The sequence below is a fragment of the Chelonia mydas genome, chromosome 9 (genome assembly GCF_015237465.2).
Source record: "Chelonia mydas isolate rCheMyd1 chromosome 9, rCheMyd1.pri.v2, whole genome shotgun sequence".
In the NCBI taxonomy this organism is placed as follows: Eukaryota; Metazoa; Chordata; order Testudines; family Cheloniidae; genus Chelonia; species Chelonia mydas.
Window position 1 is genome coordinate 27,686,815 of NC_057855.1, and position 20,272 is coordinate 27,707,086.

Consider the following 20,272-nt stretch of genomic DNA (forward strand, 5'->3'; position numbering starts at 1 on the left):
AACACCCATCTGACTGGAAGAATCCTGCACTGTCACTGATTGATGTGCTTGAGCAGGACTGGTATGCAAGCACAGAGATGGACATACTGTAAGGCAGTGTAATAAGCGCAGTTGGAAAAGTAACTCAAATACTTTCCTGATGGACTGTTTTTTCTCTAAATGGACAACCTATCCTAAATTCTCAATTACTTAGGGACAATCTTCACTCATTGATATATTTTGCTTTCCACCACCAACTCTCTGTTTAGCTTTTTTCATGAGTGATGTACCCGAATGCACGGATGCTAAATATCTAAACTGTATTCTTAAATTCATTCACCTAAATTTGGGTTATTGCTGATTATGCACTATATGTATCTTATGACTTTAAAAACAAACTTTGTATTTGCGGATAATCTCAGCACTATGCCCAGATGTATAGACACTCTTTTCTCAACCTATGTATTATATAATCTTTTTTAACATTGGCTTTAATAAAATGTTTAAATCCAGGCATTGGCTGGGAAAGAGGCTTAAGCTCCCACCTACACTGCAGCCTTTTCTTATAGCTCCAGTTAGGCCAGGGGGGTCAGCAGAGCTGCCATTGGATTCTCCCATTTAACAGACCAGACTGCTGCCATGCAAAGCTGAAGGCTGAATCCTGCGTTGGGGACATGGCACAGTCTCATGAGCACAGAGGGACAGAACGTTGGGGCTACCCTGTTTATCCATATCCCCAACATGGCAGAGATTCTAGCAAAGAGGTGGCGCCTTACTTGACAAGCAGAGTTGCTTTAGCTCTGTAAGCAAGGGTACACTGGAGGGGAAAGTAAGGGAATGTCTCTGCTGAGACATTTCACACACTAAATTAAGCTAACAACCAGATCAGTTCTGCACAGCCTCACATAACCCTTCCCACATCTCATCCAGTGTTTGCTCAATGCATAGGTCACAGGGCTTTTCTAGATCTTTCATCAGATGATCTACTCCTACACCATTGTCTTGGCTTCCATTAGGAGGGGTGAGAGCTCAGCAAGGTGTGGTGGGAGTAGTCATTTGCCTTCCAATGGCAGAAGATTGTCTTCCTGCAGCTTATAAAGTAGAATTTAAAAGGATGCATTCTCATGGACAAAGACTCTTGCACTCTTGCAGGAGGAGCAGAAATACAGAGGAAACAGGCTCACTTTTTTGTTATTGTTGTTTGTTTGTGGGAGGGTGGGGACAGGGCAGGGGAGCAGCTTTTATAACCTTCATGCTGTAAGTGTTGTAGGGACTGTGGGAGTTATGGGAACTAACACTCAGGTTCACGAGAACTCAATGGACAGTTATGAACACACTATGCTCCGCAGTCTAAGGGCCTAACTATCTTAAGGACGTTTGCCCTAATGTTGTAACTACATAAGTGTCTAAACCTCTAACTAAAGTGCATCAGTTTAAAGCAGACCTTTAACCCATTAAACTGCTGTAGGAAAGGATCTCAAGTCTATATTTCTAGTGGAAATGGAGAGTCCTCACTAAGCGTCTGATTATATCAGTCTTGCTGGCCACAGCTCAGAGGGACCAAGTCACCAGCAGGACCAACCCTGGAAATACCAGCTATTGCCAGTGACTGGAGGTTTCCAACAGTGCCAGTTTCTATGTAAGTTAGATTTAGGCTGCAAGTATGGCTAGGGCCGCACAAGCGATTAAGGGGAGACCTTGAGTATGGGGAATGCTCACACAGAAAGGGGCTCTGTACTAGGAGCAAGGAACAAGCCAGGGCATGTTAGTCCCAGACCAGGATAATCAATCCATCCACCACTGTCCCACTGGAGCAGTAATGGGCCCAGGGTAAGAACCAACTAGATTAGAACAAAAAGGCAGAATCACCAGGTGAATTCCACCCTGCAGCCAGGAGGGCGCATGGGACTCGCTCCTGGGGCAGCGTCCCGCTGGAGTGAAGCATACATCCAACAGCTGCTGCCGCCACCAATTCAAGTCCCGCAAGGCAGCAAACAGCCCCTCATGGGCATAGCCCACAGCCCGAGGTAGCCAGAATACCCCACCAGGGCTCCTAACCCCCACAGGGCCCAGAGGGGAGAGCAGGCAGCCCTTACCATGGCCCAGGACATGCCCGCTGAACAGCTCCACCTGGGTAGCCACAAAAGTTAATCACTTTAAGGTAAACCAGCAGGGATTGGTCCTGCCACCTTGCACAGCTGCTGGCCCATCTGCAGTAAGTAGAAGGAGGAAGTGCCAGACCCCACGGAGGCTACCCCACTGCAGCCCTATCTAGGCAGGCAGATGAAGGGTGAATTGACTGCTGGAAACCAGCAAACAGGAAGGAAGTGGCTCTGAGCATATGGCTCCAAACCTTGCACTTGTTCCTGCAAGATCTTATGGGTCCAAATTACATGCCAAATCCTACGAGACCTCAAGCTTACCCTGTAAGTTCTGGGGGGACTGGAAATCTCATGGGACCTATCCCCTCCTATCCTTTTGCTTTCTCCCATTCCAGGAGCCACCAAAACTAGGGTGACCAGATAGAAAGTGTGAAAAATCAGGACAGGGGGTGGGAGGTAATAGATGCCTATATAAGAAAAATTCCCAAATATCGGGACTGGCCCTATAAAATCGGGACATCTGGTCACCTTAACCGAAACAGACTCCTTGCTAGGCTTTTGTAAAGAGCTGTTTATACTTGGGCTACACAAATAGTTCTATTAATCTTGAGATAGCGTAGGCATATTCTGCAACTATCTTGTGCTGAAACAGCTGCAAATGCTTTCGAATGTATGAACTTTACATTTACTTTACCACATTAACTTCAAGAATGACTTATGACTTCATGAAGGCTGACATGCTTTTTTAAACAAGTAGTCAAAATACAGCTATATCTTAAACCATTAACTTCTATTTTTTGAGGGCAACTGGAGCTGGCTTTGGATTTGATAGGCATAATTTAAACAAATGCTCATCAAAGATGGGAGCCAGCTGTACATGGTAGCATAAACAGAGTGGTAGAATTGTTTAGCTTCATGTATATCACATTTCAAAACTTTGAAGACAACTCTATACTTTTCCTCTGCTGTAGGTTTGGATTGCTCTTACTTCTGAAGGGAGGAGGATCTATCAGTGAATGGGTATATCTACACTGGAGTTAACATTGGTCCTTACATGAGTTTAAGACAAAATTTCACTACCTTCCATCCAAAAAAATCCCTTTGCCCACATTTGGAGGTTCTATAAGCCTGGTCTAACTGGGGGGTGACTAGGACTCTGGTAGGTCATGGCCAGAGGTTACAACAGGAGTTGGCTGCCAAAGTCAAGGGTCAGAGCCAAAATTCAGGACTTGGCATAAGGCAAGGCAAGGCAGGAGCAGGGCTGGGAACAACCAGGTACAATGCAACTGTAGTTAATTGCTTTGAGCAGCCAATTGAACTGCTGCTGAGCTAAGGAACCAGTGTGGTGACTCTTCCAACCAATCAGGTGGGGTAGCCAATCAGGCAGCCTACTACACGCCAGCTGTTTGAGGCAAGAGTTTGTTAAGCTCTTTTAATTTTTTTGCATGGAAAAAAGACAGTGCATTTTAAATTATATTTTTCCTGAACCTCTATCTTCAAACGAGGTGTGTGCCTGGACTTTACTGAAGAATAACTGCACGGCTTACTTTGAAAGTGAAAATAACATTTACACTTAAAAATTGCATCTGGGTGAGTGCATGGTGATGATATAAGGATAAGCCTTACATTCTGCTTGACCTTACCAGGGATGCCTAGGGGTGTGAGGGACTGAGAGACACCATTGTTCATCTACAACTCCTCCCATGCCCCCACAACCTGTTAAGTCTGACTTCCTCCAGTAGTGTGCAGTAACCTTCCCTAACTACTAGTACACCTCTCCAGCAGAAAAGACTTCCTTTTCCAGGTGGTAGGCAAGGGAGGAGTGACTGCGCTGTGCATCAGACCTGTGAAAGCAGCGGGGCCTCACTAGGAATCTCTTCAACCCAGGCTTTGGGTATTTGGTTACCAATTCACAAATATAGACTCTGCTGGCTTTAAGGGGCCAGCCTGGGGAGTAGGAGTGATTAATGGCATAGGCTTTCTTTTCTCCATCTTTTTTTTTTTCCTGAAAATTACACAAATTACATGCCAAAAATCTACGTCGGTGCAGCTTTAAGATCACAAATTTAAACAAGGGAGTGATACAAAAGTTAAAGTTCTCTATGAAACATTATCACACTTACAGTGCACATAATGTTGATCACTATACTGTTTTTTGTATCCTGTGATATACCTTTGGTGCAATGTAGGTGAGTTAATGTTATGGGAACCCTAACATTTGCGTTTCCTGGTTCTTTTTAAATACATAACCTTACCATCATTCTTTGGCCTTAATTATATTATAAATAAAAGGCAGCATGTATGCAATGTGACAGTTTAATAAATTCCTGCTAGTACTTAAAGTGGAAAACATGTTTATTAACATTCTTTCAAATCCCCCTTATACAAGGCCATATAAAAAATCTTTGCATTTTGATTATACACAGTTATAATGACATTATATATAATTTAGATTTCATGATACACTGGTAAGTACAGAGTTCTGTTAAATATTTATAACCACTCATTTTCAAATCAAATACTTGAAAAAAACAATTTATCTATGTACATAGTTTAGCAGACTAATGCAGCATAAAATGCTCCTTATTTAGAGGTATATGATGTGAGGATCAATAGAACAGTTACTACAATTCAGTATTTCTATATACAGCTTTGCTTGCCTTGCTGTTTTGGTCACTCCCAGCCCCTGCATTATTGTTATAGGAAATTAGTTTAGCTGCTATCAGCAAATGGGGCCGATTAATAATATGTTCATTATGAATCTTTTTGTGTGAGCTATTTTAAACCTAACTGATTCTGAAATTTCCTTCACAACCTTAAACTGCTCTTGCAAGCTCAACAGGATTACTTGGAAAAGTAGCAGAATCACTGCTGTCAAGATTAAAGCATCAGTTTCCCTGCTTTGTGATCTGCTTGCTAAAAGAATACTGAACTGTTCTACCTCTTTCTTTCAGTAGTGGTGGCAGTTTTGGGAAAACCCCAGAGACGCAGGAACCATATACATTTTTGATTAGGTTGGAGGGGTAGCGCTTACCATATGTTTAATAAATATTGCTATCAGTATAAGCCAATCTTGCCTGCAAGCTGTAATCGGGGAAAAAAATCTACTTTCTTGGCTATATCCCATTTCAACAAGATACTGACATTTAAAGTAGAGTCTCTGGTTTACTGTGATATCCCTACTGATGGAGACTCCTGGCATTATTCATTAGTATTGTGAAGTCCAGTTAAACTGTTCATTTTGAAAAGATAAATATGTGAATGAATAACTGAACCAAAAAAATCTGTCTGTAATATGATCAAACCATAGAACACTACATGAAGAGCTGCATCTATTGAAGTAACCAAAGAGGCCACCAAATAGAATGTATTCCCTATATAAGTGTATGTAAAGTATAGCTTTATGAACAGTTTTGTTCTTATGAGATTGATCACTAGCAGTCTTGAAGCTCAAACCGTATTTGCCTCTCTGTGCTCCCTTTCATCATTGGGCTGTAGTTGAACCACTACACTCTCTTCATTCATTCCATCCTCTGCATCACTACTATCAATATCCTCATTGTCGTCTTCCTCATATTCTGAAGATTCAGTCATGTTTTGATGGGAATGAGACTCTGACAAAGCCCCAAATGACTGAGTGCTAACTGAAGCTAATGGTCGAAGCAAAGGGGTGTTTTCAGAGACGTCATTCTCTTCTTGACTGCTGTCTGTTTCAGAGTCTGAATCCCCTTGAGAAGGGACCACTTTCTGCTTACACACAGGGCATGTTTTCTTGGTTTTAGTCAGCCATGGGTCCACACACTTGCAATGATATGCTGTCAGGAAACAAAACAGGTATGTCAGTTGCTAAGTAAAAATGACAGTCTGAGGTTACTCTTGTTACGTTATAATTTTGTGTTACAGTTTTGTGCTAAATAATGCTGATTTTAAAAGATCTTGTGTTTGGGTATCAACCCCACACAATGCCTGACTGGGAAAAATGGGCCACTTAACTTTATAGGCTGCACCTGGAGGAGAGGCAGGGACTAATAAAGATTAACTGATGATGAAAGCCAGCTGGCTGGGGCAGGCTGAGCTTTTATAAAGGCAGGAAGGGGCTGTTGGGAGGAGCTCTGCAGTCCCTCCCTAGAGAGAAGGGAAGGTGGCTGTGGCTAGGTACAAGGTGGAAGTGATCTAGGGGGAGAGTAGGCCCTGGGATCCTGCCTTGGATTATAGACTCTGGCAAGAACTCCAGAAGGAGTGAAGTAGCCACAGGGAACAGAGGAAGCTCCAGTGGTAATATAGAGGTGGGCTAGGAGATAAGGAAGGAAGGCAGGCAGGCAGAAAAGAGCCCAGAGAAACAGCAAGAGGGTCAGAGCTTAAGCAGACTGTGGTTGCTGGCCAGAGTGTATTTGGGCTGGAACCCAGAACAGTGGGTAGTCCAGGTTCCCTTACCAGCCACTGGAAAAGCAGTACAAACTGGGTAGTGGATCAAAAGATTGCCTGAGGCAGTTTGTCCAGTGGGACTTCGATATCCTGGAAGGGGAGAATATAATGATCTAGCTCAGGGGTTCTCAAACTGGGGGTTGGGACCCCTCAGGGGGTCACGAGGTTATTACATGGGGGGGTCACGAGCTGTCAGCCTCCATCCCAAACTCCGCTTTGCCTCCAGCATTTATAATGGTGTGTTATATATAAAAGTGGGTTTTTAATTTATAAGGGGGGGGGTGCACTCAGAGGCTTGCTATGTGAAAGGGGTCACCAGTACAAAAGTTTCAGAACCACTCATCTAGCTGTAGGGAGCAACTGAGTCCAGAGAGAGACCACAGGGCGAACAAGCAAAGGAGGGGACACCTGACTGCTCAAGAGCTAATCCCCAGATGAGCCCCAAGGCGGTGCCACTTGCGGTGAGTGAAACTCTTCAGAGAACGTTGGTTACTATAAACCAGTTGGGATATGGGTCATGTCTACCTTTGGACAACACCTAGCACAGTGGGGTCCTGATCCTAACAGGAGCCTCTGAACACTAGTGTAATATAAATAATAATAACCATTGTTGGACCCTATGGGCAGGGACAGTATCCACTTCCCTCAAGTGAACAATCATTTGACCTTTACTCAAGAAGTTTCTGATACTGGAAATCTTTTTTTTCCTGAGAAGGTTGTGGCAAGGCTATTTTCACTGGAGTCTACTGGAGTCCTCAAATCTCCTTGATCTTAGTCTGGTATTAGGGCTAGATTTGGTACAGCAACTGTACTGATCTCAATGGCCTTATCTAAACTGAGAAAATGATTCACGTTTGAAAATGTCTTAATTAACATGATCTTCAACACAACCTAGCACCAAGTGTGGACCAGGACAGGTGTTAGCTGGTTAGGAACTCTACGGTTAACCATGACCAACTAATATTTTTAAACATGGTGTATCCCTTTCTATACTATGTGTAAAGTCATGTTTAACATATAGTAATCAACATGTTTTCCTAGGACAAGTGTTCATGATGATTTCTACATCTGTCAGTAACCTCTGACAGTAAGATTTGGTTAACTTTGTGGCCCTCATCTAGGGTAGATGCCATGTTTCTGTTCTTTCTTTCTGAGAAGTCCCAGTCATTTGTCTGTCTGTCTGCCCTCAAGGTTCTTTTGTACGGAATTCTACAAAACCCTATTTAGCCACACACTGAGCAGAATGGGTATGTGAGGCCACTATGTGAGACAGTGAGATGGTTTGAGCTGCACTGTCATCAGATATCTCATTTTCATCTGACCTGATGGTACTCTTGCAGTGCCTGGTGAGGGTGTGACATTGAGAGCAGGCTGACTCTGGCTCAGTCCAGACAAGATGTGACTAGTGGACTGAAGGAAGGATCATAAGAGTATATAGTAGGGATGGTTCCTGACCCTTTTGTTAGCGGGTTTGTTCAACCTTTGTCCAAGATGTTAACAATTTGGGGGAGGTTTTGGGCCCCTGATTGCTCCTGGATTTCTAGTTGGTGTGGATAGCCAAAAACACCTATTTTTACCTGCGTCTGGTTAGACTTTGCAATCCTTTCAATTGGATTGCACAACATGGCTGGCTCAGTTAGGCAGAACTGGTCACAGGGAACCTATTACATCTTACATATTACAGCTCTCCAAGCAGAGCACTGGCTTCCAGGTGCAAATTGGTTTATATCCAGGCTACTCATCAGACACACTCTCCAGGTTGCTGTGGCAGTAGAGATCAGCTGAGCTAACAGTCCTTAGATTTAAATGTCTGGGAACTGGTGGCAACATACTCTGGAATGCACTTTTCCACTGAACCGACACACAATCTGATCTTCAGGGCACCAGTGTCAGGCCCATATTTTCTCCTGGGCATTTGACTGAAGGAAGGTGGACTCATTGGTTGAATGATTAGCTGTGTTCTCATTATGATTATCCTTCTCTTGTTACTGTTTAGAAGCCAAAATTGTCTGTTTTTAATCCCATTGTAGACTCTGTATGTAGACTCTGGGCCATATTAGAGAGGCTACCTTTTATAAATCAGTAAATTCATTGCTGTTTTGGACACAAATATTTTCTTTAAATAACTCTTATAATTAAAATATTACAAACCAATATGCAGCTGCTTACCATGAGAGCATGGAAGAATTCTGAGCTTGTCTCCATCCTCGTATTCATCCAGACAAATGGCACATATATCATACTCATCTCCTGCAGCAGAAAATTGTGAATCAATACTACATTAAAAGCTGTATAATCTTCAAACACATACAGATAAGTTCTTCCGGATATTTTCTTTAATGTCCATAGGTCAACTCTGATCTTTTCTCATCCACAGCAATTTTTTTTTTTTTTTGAAGCTGTATTGTCCCTTTCATTATACTACTTATTTGAACTGTATGTTCATCTGCTCTCCCTTCAAGTGCAGGCTGATGATAAGGTGGCCATATTTCCATAAGTTTGTGTGAAATCCCTTTTCTATAATCTTATTAAAAATGTATTTAAAATATAAGTCTACATTATAATATAGATGTATCAACTGTCAGTGGAGTATGTTAATTAAAAATACAGTAGATGAAGAACAAGCAGAAGAATATTCATCTTCATATGCCCCATTTTAATTTGACAGACAAACTAGAATTTATTTATTTATTTTTTGAGGCAGGAGGACTGGAGGAAATCAGAATAATGAACAAGGAGCTATTACTTATCTAGTCATAAGAGAACAAAAAAGCACACTACTATATAATGGAAATCTTATTTGGGAGGTTTATATTATCGGTACGCTGCCCAGTATATAAACAATTTTCAACTGTCATATTCCTTTTACCACATGTTTTTGTTAAGAATTTGACTTACTGCAGGAGGGTCTCTGCTTTGGCCTAGAGAATCATAGGTTGTCTTGCATGTATGCCAGCAGACCTTGGCCCAGCGTAGGCCGTGGTCATGCTCTCAGATGCGAGGATGATGCAGACCTTTAACACAAGTGTGCTCTTGCCTCAATGAATATTTAGATTCACATATTCTTATGTTTGTTTTTCTATATACTTACTGTGTATCCCCTCTAAACTTACCCAGAATCTTCTTGTTTACAGGGTCACCAGAAAGTGAGAACAGGCATTCGCGTGGCTCTTTTGTAGCCGGCATCACAAGTTATTTATGTGCCAGATGCGCTAAAGATTCCTATGTCCCTTCATGCTTCAACCACCATTCCAGAGGACGTGTCCATGCTGACGACTGGTTCTACTTGAGAACAATCCAAAGCAGTGTGAACCGATGCATGTTCACTTTCGTCATCTGAATTGATGCCACCAGCAGAAGGTGGATTTTTCTTTTTTGGTGGTTCGGGTTCTGTAGTTTCCATGCTGGACTGTTGCTCTTTTAAGACATCTGAAAACATCCGCCACACCTCATACCCCTCAGATTTTGGAAGGCACTTCAGATTCTTAAACCTTGGGCCAAATGCTGTAGCAATCTTTAGAAATCTCACTTTGGTACCTTCTTTGCGTTTTGTCACATCTGCAGTGAAAGTGTTCTTAAAATGAACAACATGTGCTGGGTCATCATCCGAGACTGCTATAACATGAAATATATGGCAGAATGGGGGTAAAACAAAGGAGGAGGCAGCATACAATTCTCCCCCCAGGAGTTCAGTCACAAATTTAATTAACACATTATTTTTTTAACGAGCATCATCAGCATGGAAGCATGTCCTCTGGAATGGTGGCTGAAACATGAAGGGCCATATGAATGTTTAGCACATCTGGCACGTAAATATCTTGCAATGCCGGCTACAAAAGTGCCATGCAAACTCCTGTTCTCACTTTCTGGAGACGCTGTAAATAAGTGGGCAGCATTATCTCCCATAAATATAAACAAACTTTTTTGTCTTAACAATTGCTGAACAAGAAGTAGGACTAAATGGACTTGTAGGCTCTAAAGTTGTACATTGTTTTGTTTTTGAGTGCAGTTATGTGACAAAACTATATTTGTAAGTTGCACTTTCACGATAGAGATTAATTGAAAAATACTTTTCTCTTATTAGATATTTGCACTGTAAAAATAAGTGAGTTACACTGTATTCTGTGTTGTAATTGAAATCAATATATTTGAAAATGTAGAAAAATCCAAAAATACTAAATTTCAATTGGTATTCTACTCCTTAGCAGTGTGATTAAAACTGTGATTAATTGTGATTGGTTTTTTTTGAGTTAAGCGTGATTGACAGCCCTATCAGAAATATCTTTTGTGTCAGTGTACAGAGAATGTTGTGTCTATAGTGGTATTACTAGCTTTTGACACCTTAAACCTCTGACTTTTAGTCCCTTCCCTTAACCATAGGATAATCCTCCCACCAAAAAAATTTCTATCTTTTCTTTTTCTCTATCTTTTTGAGCATTCTTTTTGTGAAACACCTCAACCACATTATTCCTTAGTGCCATTCCTTATACCCTCTCTCTGGTCTATATTTAAGACTATCTGAAAAAATTCAGAATATTTTTGCCTTTCCCACAACTGTTCATAAACTACTCTGCTTTCTGTGAAAGGGTTGTTTCCTCGCCCTCTTCCTGATCCTTCCATTGCAACAACAGAGATACTATCAAGCTGAGTAAAAGCTGAGAAGCTGCTTCTCAAAAAAGTTCTCCAGATGGACCAGTCATATCCTAACAGACTTCTAAGCAATAACTCACTTTCACACAAAATAAGAATGTGTATGGAAATTAAGTTGCACCTGTGGTGATAAAATGTAAGTGAAACTGATAATAAACAGTAGCTGGAGAGAACTCAGCAAACTCACAACCCCACAACTCAGCAAAGCTTTTCAGTTTAGGCCTTCTCTATTACACGGCTGTGAGAGACAATCTAGAGAATCTAGTCAAGCTTTTAAAGGAAGTTGCATCAAGAGAAAAATTTAGTCTAGGTGAAAAAGGCACGGGGAAGTCTGACATGTAACGGGGGAAGCTGTAGGGGATAGACACCATCTAAAGCACTGGCTCTCAACCTTTCCAGACTCTGTCCCTTTCAGGAGTCCTATCTTTTTTTTTTCATGTGTACCCCCAAGTTACACCTCACTTAAACTACTTTCTTATAAAATCAGACCTAAAAAGACACGTGTCACAGCACACTATTACTGAAAAATTGCTGCCCCTCTCATTTTTATAAATATCTGCCCCTCTCATATAATTGCTGCCCCTCTCATATAATTATAAAATAAATCAATTGGAGTATAAATATTGTATTTACATTTCTGGTGTACTGTATGTAGAGCGGTATAAACAAGTCATGGTATGAAATTTTAGTTTGTACTGACTTTGCTAGTGCTTTTTATGTAGCCTATTGTAAAACTAGGCAAATATCTAGATGAGTTGATGTACCCCCTGGGAGACCTCTGTATACCCCCAGAGGTAACCGTTCCCCTGGTTGAGAATCACTGATCTGAAGTAAGCTGTGCCTGCTTTGCATCACTCTAGTAATGATGAGTATCCATAAACTCATCTTAATCACCTAGTTATGGAGTGGTACAAAGCAACCAGCACATACAGGTAATATGGGCCCTTTGTGTTTGAAATCAAAGCAAGTATAATGTAAAAATGTCTTGGAGATCATAACTAAATGATAGGGCATTACAGAGAGGGTTCTGAGAATTGTGCATAAGAAACTGCTTGCCAGGGTGCCCCTGAACACAATGCCAGGCTACAGAAAAAAGAACACTAGATTCATAAGATATTTGGATCCAATTTTCACAGTGAAAATATGGATAAGATTTATGCTCTGTGTATGTTTTGCACATTTATGAAACAGGGTAAGTCACAGTGGGAAAACTGAGCTGTGAGAACATGACAGTAGCTGAGCTTTGCAGGGAAAGCATTAGAAATCTGTCAAATACTCAGTGAGACAGACAGAAGCACTAAAATTGTCATTTCAAATTGTAAGTATTCTAAGCCTTCTAAGGAACTCTTTTTTTAAATTTTTTTTTGGGGGGGGGGAGGGAAGGGGAGGTAGTGAGAGGCAAAGGGAGAACAAAGACTCAGAGGCATCTTGGTTAGCAATGTCCTCCTTTTCTGTTTAGATGACCCAGACTAGAAATGTAATAAACTGATTGTTATATCTTTTAGCTGTATTAAATATACTGGTCAGGTGGCTTTTTAAGATTTGGGTTTTTTTAAATTGCAGGTTGTTAGTTTTTGTTTTGCTCAATGCACATTGTTGGCAATAACGCACCTTTTGTTAGTCTTTCTAAAAAAGAAAATGAAGCACTTAGTATATTTCCAACTTTTTTTATCTGCATAGTTATTTTTCTATAACACCTTTTCCCAATTACTCTGTGCAGTCTTGTAACACACAGAGCATAACTTCTATTTAAATACCTTCCAGCTGATTCATAAAAGTAAGAAGCTTGGGAAAGTAGGGTAGCAATCTGATGCCATCCACATATTTACACAGAAATGAACTTGGTTTCAGCTTCCAACTCAGGGCTTAGCTTATACTTCACATTACCAAAAAAGGATAGTCTAATTATTCCTCTTTTCTGCCCTGATGATTTAGGATTACTGCATACTCTTTTTAGGATGCTAACTAATATGAATTAAGAACTGAGCCACCTCATTAACAATAGGTCTAGTTTAATTAATCAGTCTGTTTCACCTGACTTTTATCAAGAAGCTTTTACACATTTCTCATTTTTTCCAATATTTGAAATCTCTCACCTTGCAGTAAGAAAACAATCATTTCAGAAAAAAGAAAAGGAGTACTTGTAGCACCTTAGAGACTAACAAATTTATTTGAGCATAAGCTTTCGTGAGCTACAGCTCACTTCATCGGATGCATGTAGCTCACAAAAGCTTATGCTCAAATAAATTTGTTAGTCTCTAAGGTGCTACAAGTCCTCCTTTTCTTTTTGCGGATAGACTACCACAGCTGCTACTCTGAAACCAGGGAGATACTTGTTCAGGTTATTAAAATAACAAATGTGGGAGGAGAAATGTACAGTGTTCTTTACAAACACACAGTAAGGAGCATTCTCCACCATAGTGCTTTCAATATAAAATAAATTCAGGAAAATAGATAATATATTACACTTCAACAGCATCTATGAAAGGAGCTTAAAGTGCTTTGTAAAAACTCACAACATCTGGATGAGAACATAATACTCCTTCTACAGAGGGAGAAAGTGAGATAAAGATGGGCTAGGACTTGAACGAGATCACTGGTGAATAAGTGGCAGAACTGAGAACTCCACACTCTTGACTCTTAGCCTCCTAACTTAACCATGCTCCCAGTTCACTTGTCTGTATTTCTGAAAACACAAATCTACAGCACTTCAATATTTTAAAAGCATCATTCACACAACTAAAGCTGTAAGTATATTAGTAATAAGTGATAGTTAAGAAATGTGCTGTACTCTAGTGAGGTCCTTCACAGGACTCTCACCAATATTTAAGCAATACTTCAGTATTCTGGGGAGAAAAAAACCCTACTTATGTGTACTCCTGTCTCTCGTAAGACCTGATTCTGCGACCCGCATGCTCATAGTGATGCCAAGGAATGCAGTACCAGCCATACCACTTTATCAAAATATGGATTATACTTTACTCATGTCAAATTTTATACTGACTAAGATGAAGAGTAGATTACATTGATGATGATGTGTGTTTGGTATCTGCTATATGTATTTTCCAGCTACAGGGAAAACGGCAAAAAGTATAAAAGCAATGAGTCTTTCTGAATTCAGCATTGCATGTAAGATGAGAAGCCCAAGTACATGTTGTATTAAGATGGGGAGACATTGCTTTCTGGTGGATAAACTGAATTTTGCTATGTGTGGGGTTAAGATTTATGGTGTAAATCATTCAATATCCTTCTAACGTTGACCCTAGTGCACCAGGTTCTTCTGTTATATTTCACAGTTGGGGGAGGGGGGAATCTATTGCTTGACTTCTGCATTATGACAGACACTACCAAATAAAACAAACCAACACCAGCCAAAACACTTTGCGCAAATTGGAAAAACTGGTTTGTTAAATATCAGCAGAGTAATAGCCATTGCGTTGGGATGGAAAAGGGTGAGGAGATGGAAGTTATTAAGATGAGTGAAATGTTATATGATAGACCATCAGAAAGAGTGTGTGCTGCAAATGTCTGCAGTGTGTTTGTGTCACCACTATTAAGTCAGGGAGAAATCTATTATATACACCAAATTATATAACCTATTTATTAATTACACATTTTGGCAGCAGGTATGGCAATCATGGTACACGCTGCTGCTATTACTGTGTGATATTTATATGGCACTTCATATTTTAAAAGCTCTGCCCCAACATTAACTTTTTAATCCCCACAACAGCACTATGAAGTAGATAAGTATTATCATTCCCACTTTACAGATGGGGAAACGAGGCACAGGAGACTGGTGTTTTTTTGTTTTGTTCCCCCGCATCGGCTACATAGTGAGTCAGTGACAGAGCGGGGATTAAAACTCAGGATTTCTTTGTTCATGGCCCAGTGTTCAGGCTAACCGAACACCAATGCTATAGTAAAATTCTTTGCTGCCTCATCTGCTTTCCAAGTGGTAAGTCCTAGAAACTTCAGTGGTGTTACAAGAAAATTCTGGAGTATGCTGCTCTTGAAGAATGCATTTCATTCCTCGGGGGAGGAATTCCTCCCCAACCCCAAATATGGTGATCAGTTAGACCTTGAGCATGGCGAGATGTACCAGCCAGACACGTGGGAAAGAATTCACTGTAGTTACTCAGAGCCTTCCCCCCTCTAGCGTCCAATCTCTGGCTGTTGGAGATATTTACTAGTAGCAGTCACATATGTGCCACTGTGGGCAATCTTATCATACCATCCCCTCCATAAATGTATTGAGCTCAGTCTTGAAACCAGTTTAGGTGTTTTGCCTCACTCCTCTCCTTGAAAGGCTGTTTCAGAACTTCACTTCTCTGATGGTTAGAAACTGTCATCTAATTTCTTGATCCTATTACTCAGTCACAATGTATTTAGTGATCCCTTCTAATTACAGAATAGTTGCAAAGTTCAACACAGATATCTGGGATTTTAACTGACAGTGACAGATAGGCAAGACAATGCATTAAAATACTGGATCGTTTCCTCTTCTCAAAAAGATGCTCCTTGAGAATCCTGAAATATGGCTGCACATTGTTCTTGAAAATACAGATTTGCCTGGTGTGGTTTGTTGGAAAGTGAATGGAGTCCTTAATATACAGTACTCATTCGGAAAGCCGCCCAGTGCTCAACCATCATACCCATCTTTAGACTGGAAAAACAACATTAAGCTTTATCAGTGAGGATTGTACAAGAACCGCAAAATTTAGCGGACAAGCAATATCTGACTGAAACAACAAACATTTCTTAAATGCCCTTTAAGGTCACACCACACCTCACCTCACCTCACCCCACCCCACCCCACCCCACCCTCAGCCTTGGCTCATCTCTAACATCCACTTCCTCAGCTCCCACTCTTGAACAACTGAGTCTCTATGGTGGAAGTCCTGCAGCCAATGTGAGCTCCTCCACTGCAAGGTTGGTCTCTCCTACTTCTTCAATTCTACCATTTCCTTAGCAAAACAACTCTGATTTCCCATCCTGATAGAATCCAAGCCCATAATCCCAGCTGCCAAATGGGACACCCTTAGGCAGCTTTGAAACTATGTCTAAAATCTTAGCTAGAAGATGGCATACATAACACAAGTCATATCACGCTCCTCCATTTTTTTCCCATGGAGGGGATTAAAGAAGAAGGAAATCTGTTCCGTTGGCCTGAAATCTGTCATAGGGGGAGGAAAGACTAGCTCAATATGCCTTCTTGCCCCTCCCTCCAATCTCATGAGCTCTGTGCTTCTGGAGCTTTTCTGTGTTTGGAGGTGGAGCATGATACTAGGAGAGCTACTCTTCACATCACTATCACTATCCCCAAAACAAACCTATCTGGATTTTATTGGACAAACTGCATTATTTACATGGACTCTTTCACTTTGCTTTCAAACCGCACTGGGAAGGGGATCCATCCAGGTACAGGCAGGAGAGCAATAAGAGAAGATACTCAGGATGTACCAGTCTTTCAAAGGTGCCTTGGGGTTTGTGTGATCCCCTGTGGATCTCGGAAGATCTATGAATTAGTAGGAACATGTCCTGTTGGGTTCTTCTCAGATGGCCAAATCCCACCTCCCAGACCATACAGCACCTTGGCAACTCATACAGTTTAATTTACCAGATGTTTTGCGGACATTCACTTCCTCTACCCACTAAAAACAGCAAAAGACTACAAGGGATTTTAGAAATTATGAATAAAATATTTTACTTGTGATGTGCAAAACCTCTTGTAAACGTGCAATAATCTTTTAACCTACTGAGATACATAAATACACGTTAAACAGTTACCTCATTCATCCATCTGTAAAACTTCAATATTTCTGGTACTTACTAAGAATGCAAGATGCAGAAATAAAATCGCCATGATTCTGGCAGACTTTGTGTCCCCCCCCATGAGACCTGCACAGTACTGTGCAGCCAGGCAGATGGGCTAATAAAGAACTGAAATTAGATCAGTGATAATCCCATTTGAAGGAATAAATCAATTTATAAATTCCTAGTAAATAGCAGGCCTATAGTTATTACTATGTAATAATGTAAATGACATGTCACTAATCACTTTCTCTTTTGCAGCCCTTCATTTTGGAAGATTATAACTGTCATGAGGCACAATGGACTTGAGTATTTTTTGCAAAACTATAATGTACAGGATGTTTTGATTTGTTCTTAGATTTCAACATGTGAACATATGGTGTCCACTCCTATCATCTACACTGACCTGAAAATAGTTACTTAGGCCTAGAGCCTCAACGGTATTTAGGTGCCTGATTTTCATTAGGCTAGGCACCTAATTACTTTTGAGGATCTCAACCTTAGCCTAATACCCATACTCTTACAGTGTAATACATATCACATTTTTTAAATGTGAAGATTCAGTCCAAATTTTCAAATCTAAGCACTAGTTAGTTCTTAAATCCATATCTAGATACTTAAATAAAAGTCCGGACTTTCAAACGTGCTAAGCAAGCCACAGCTCTGAACATCTTGGCACTGATGTCTAAGTATGGATTTAGGCCAGTGGGTCTCAAACTTTTGTACTGGTGACCCCTTTGACATAGAAAGCCTCTGAGTGTGACCCCTCCTTATAAATTAAAAACACTTTTTATATATTTAACACCATTATAAATGCTGGCGGCAAAGTGGGGTTTGGGGTGAAGGCTGACAGCTTGTGACCCCCCATGTAAGAACCTTGTGACCCCCTGAGGGGTTCTGACCCCCAGTTTGAGAACCCCTGATTTAGGCCCTAACATTAGGCACCCAAACTTGAAAATTTTGGCTTAATTCTTTTCTTTTCTCCCCACATAATTCATTTGCTTTGATCCCATCAAGGACAAGTTACATCTTTATTTTCAAATGTTAAAATATTTTGTTTTCTGTGTGATCATTTGAATACACCATTGTTCATTTGCTGTGCAAGATTTGAAATCTATTTGGTTTTGCCTTAAATTCCATGCTAGTGTAAACTGCATCTCCTTGCTAGCTTTTCTTTGTTACAATATAGCCCAATTCACACATTTTCTATTCTTCATACTGTTCAAATTTCATTATGGTCAAACAGCACAGTAGATAGGGTTGAATTTGTCCTGTATTTGATAGCTAATTTTTGGTACAAATTAAACAGCAAAAAATATGAAGTCCCACTGATTGTGTGCCCAAGATTTTGCCCATTCTTATTTGAATAACATTTTTATAACTTGAGAAATCAGGACACACATACTGTATTGAGAATCCTTAATTTAGTTAGCGAATCCTTACTTATGCTTTAGTTCTATGTACCTCTGTTATGTGGGGTCAGTCAGAGAATAGGCATGTTAATAGGAAAGTGCCCAAAAGCCACCCCATAGAAGGTGTCTTCCATTCCAGTTGCTAACCCTACTTACTAAGTAACTGTTGTAACTCTTTGGACACTGACAAAATATGTAACCCATTCTGTGTGTTTATCTGTCATGAATATTTATACAGTGGGCTTTGGATCATGGCTTGACTGAAGTCAATTGGAAGATTCCTATTGACTTCAGTAGACTTTGGATCAGGCCCGTCTCAAGATAGCAAATCTGTGTGGTATCTTCTGTTTTATATTAACAGTTTTTTACAGATGGTAGAGTACACTACCTCCACAGAGACCTATTTTGTCATGTAATCCTTTGCTTGCTATCCTATGTTATATCACAGAAGTGCACCTCATGTTACTAAAAGACGTTGGGCCTGATTTTCCTTTCATCCCAGTTTTACACTGATGTCAGGATATTCACTGAGCAGAATTACTCCTAATAACACTAGTGTAAGTATGAGAGCAGTCAGCCCCTATGTCATCCAGCATGCTCAAGAACCTGCTGGCATAGATTTAGAGAGAATTCAGTTAGGGAATGTTATGATTACTGTCCTGTTTTATGCGTTAAACTACCTATAATCATCTAAGTGCAGAGATTTACACAAAGCTTTTGGGCAACCAGAGTGTTAAAGCTAAAAGGAAAACAAGCATTCCTAACACCAAAATTACAATCTTATGCAGTGTTCTTCAGTGTCCCATTCAAACAAGTGAGGCAAGACCTAAAAGGCTGACCCTTTACCATTAACAGGGCACAAAATGTGGTTATGGGTGCTAATGGATTTTGCATTAGTGCCTTGGAGAATTTTATCTTCAACAGGGAGCATCAATCAACCTAATTTGATTCCTGTAATGCCAAGTTGATGTACAACAAATATTGGGCTAAATTTGTCCTTGGTGTAACATCAAGGATGAATTTGGTCCAAGCTGTCTAGACATCAATATGTTCACAGCGATCACTTTTTATTTAAAGGAGCTTTGTAGAATAATAAGGCTGAAGTCTTACGATGACCTATTTTCCCCCCCCAATTTTAAGGGGGATCTATTTCTTTGTCTTGTCTTGTCTCTAAGAAATTATTACTGCTTACTAAGAATCATGAGGACCCTCCCTCCCCCCCAAAAAAAAATTCATAGCAAGTCACTGATTTACCAGAGACCTTCCTGAAATTTTAGTATCAACAACTCAGCTAGATTATTGGAATGTTGCTTTGAAGCATATCCACTAAAAGAATCCCAAACTAAGGGGAGACAGCATTGCATTTTCTTGCATACATCATACATTATATGCTTCACCTACCTCTACTAAGAATTACTATTTCCCACCAACCTAGTCTCAAACTGTCTTATTGCTCTCAAAATTGTCACTTATTGCCTTCTCTGCCCTCTCGTATGTGGAGATGGGAGTGATGGGTAAAGAAATGATACAGTGTGTGGACCTGGAGAATTAGTGTGTGCATGGAGTGGGAGTAGCTAAAGAGTAAGGGAAGAGTGTATTGACTGGATGATGAGAATGGAAGGAAGTCCGACTGTGTTGGTTAGAGGTGAGAATGGAGTCTGTTAGACCACAGATTGGAGACTGGGGGTGAGGCTCAGCGTAACCACTGATCAGACAGCTAAGGATAGATAGTCCCATTCAGTTGTGTGCAGATTTAAGACTTTTTTAGGGGAGGGGAGGGTTTGAGAGTATAAAGAGTCTGAGGATAGGGGGATTAGACTATGGGTAGGGTTGTTTATGGGGGAGATTGAGAGAGAAATCAGGACTAGGGATGACAAAGGGACATAATGG

General features: G+C 40.6%; 1 protein-coding gene across 8 annotated transcripts in view; it reads right to left on the reverse strand.

Moving 5' to 3' along the window:
* Nucleotides 1-4,418: 4,418 nt before the first annotated feature.
* RNF13 (ring finger protein 13) overlaps nucleotides 4,419-20,272 on the reverse strand; it is a 104,228-nt gene continuing 88,374 nt past the window's right edge. For all 8 annotated transcript variants that reach the window (XM_037908270.2, XM_037908267.2, XM_043523168.1 and 5 more), the window contains 2 exons: nucleotides 8,676-8,756; nucleotides 4,419-5,896 (listed from right to left, as the gene is read on the reverse strand). In XM_037908270.2, coding sequence (XP_037764198.1) covers nucleotides 5,532-5,896; nucleotides 8,676-8,756 — 446 coding nt within the window. In that variant the 3' untranslated portion in view covers nucleotides 4,419-5,531. The remainder of the gene's footprint in view (nucleotides 5,897-8,675; nucleotides 8,757-20,272) is intronic.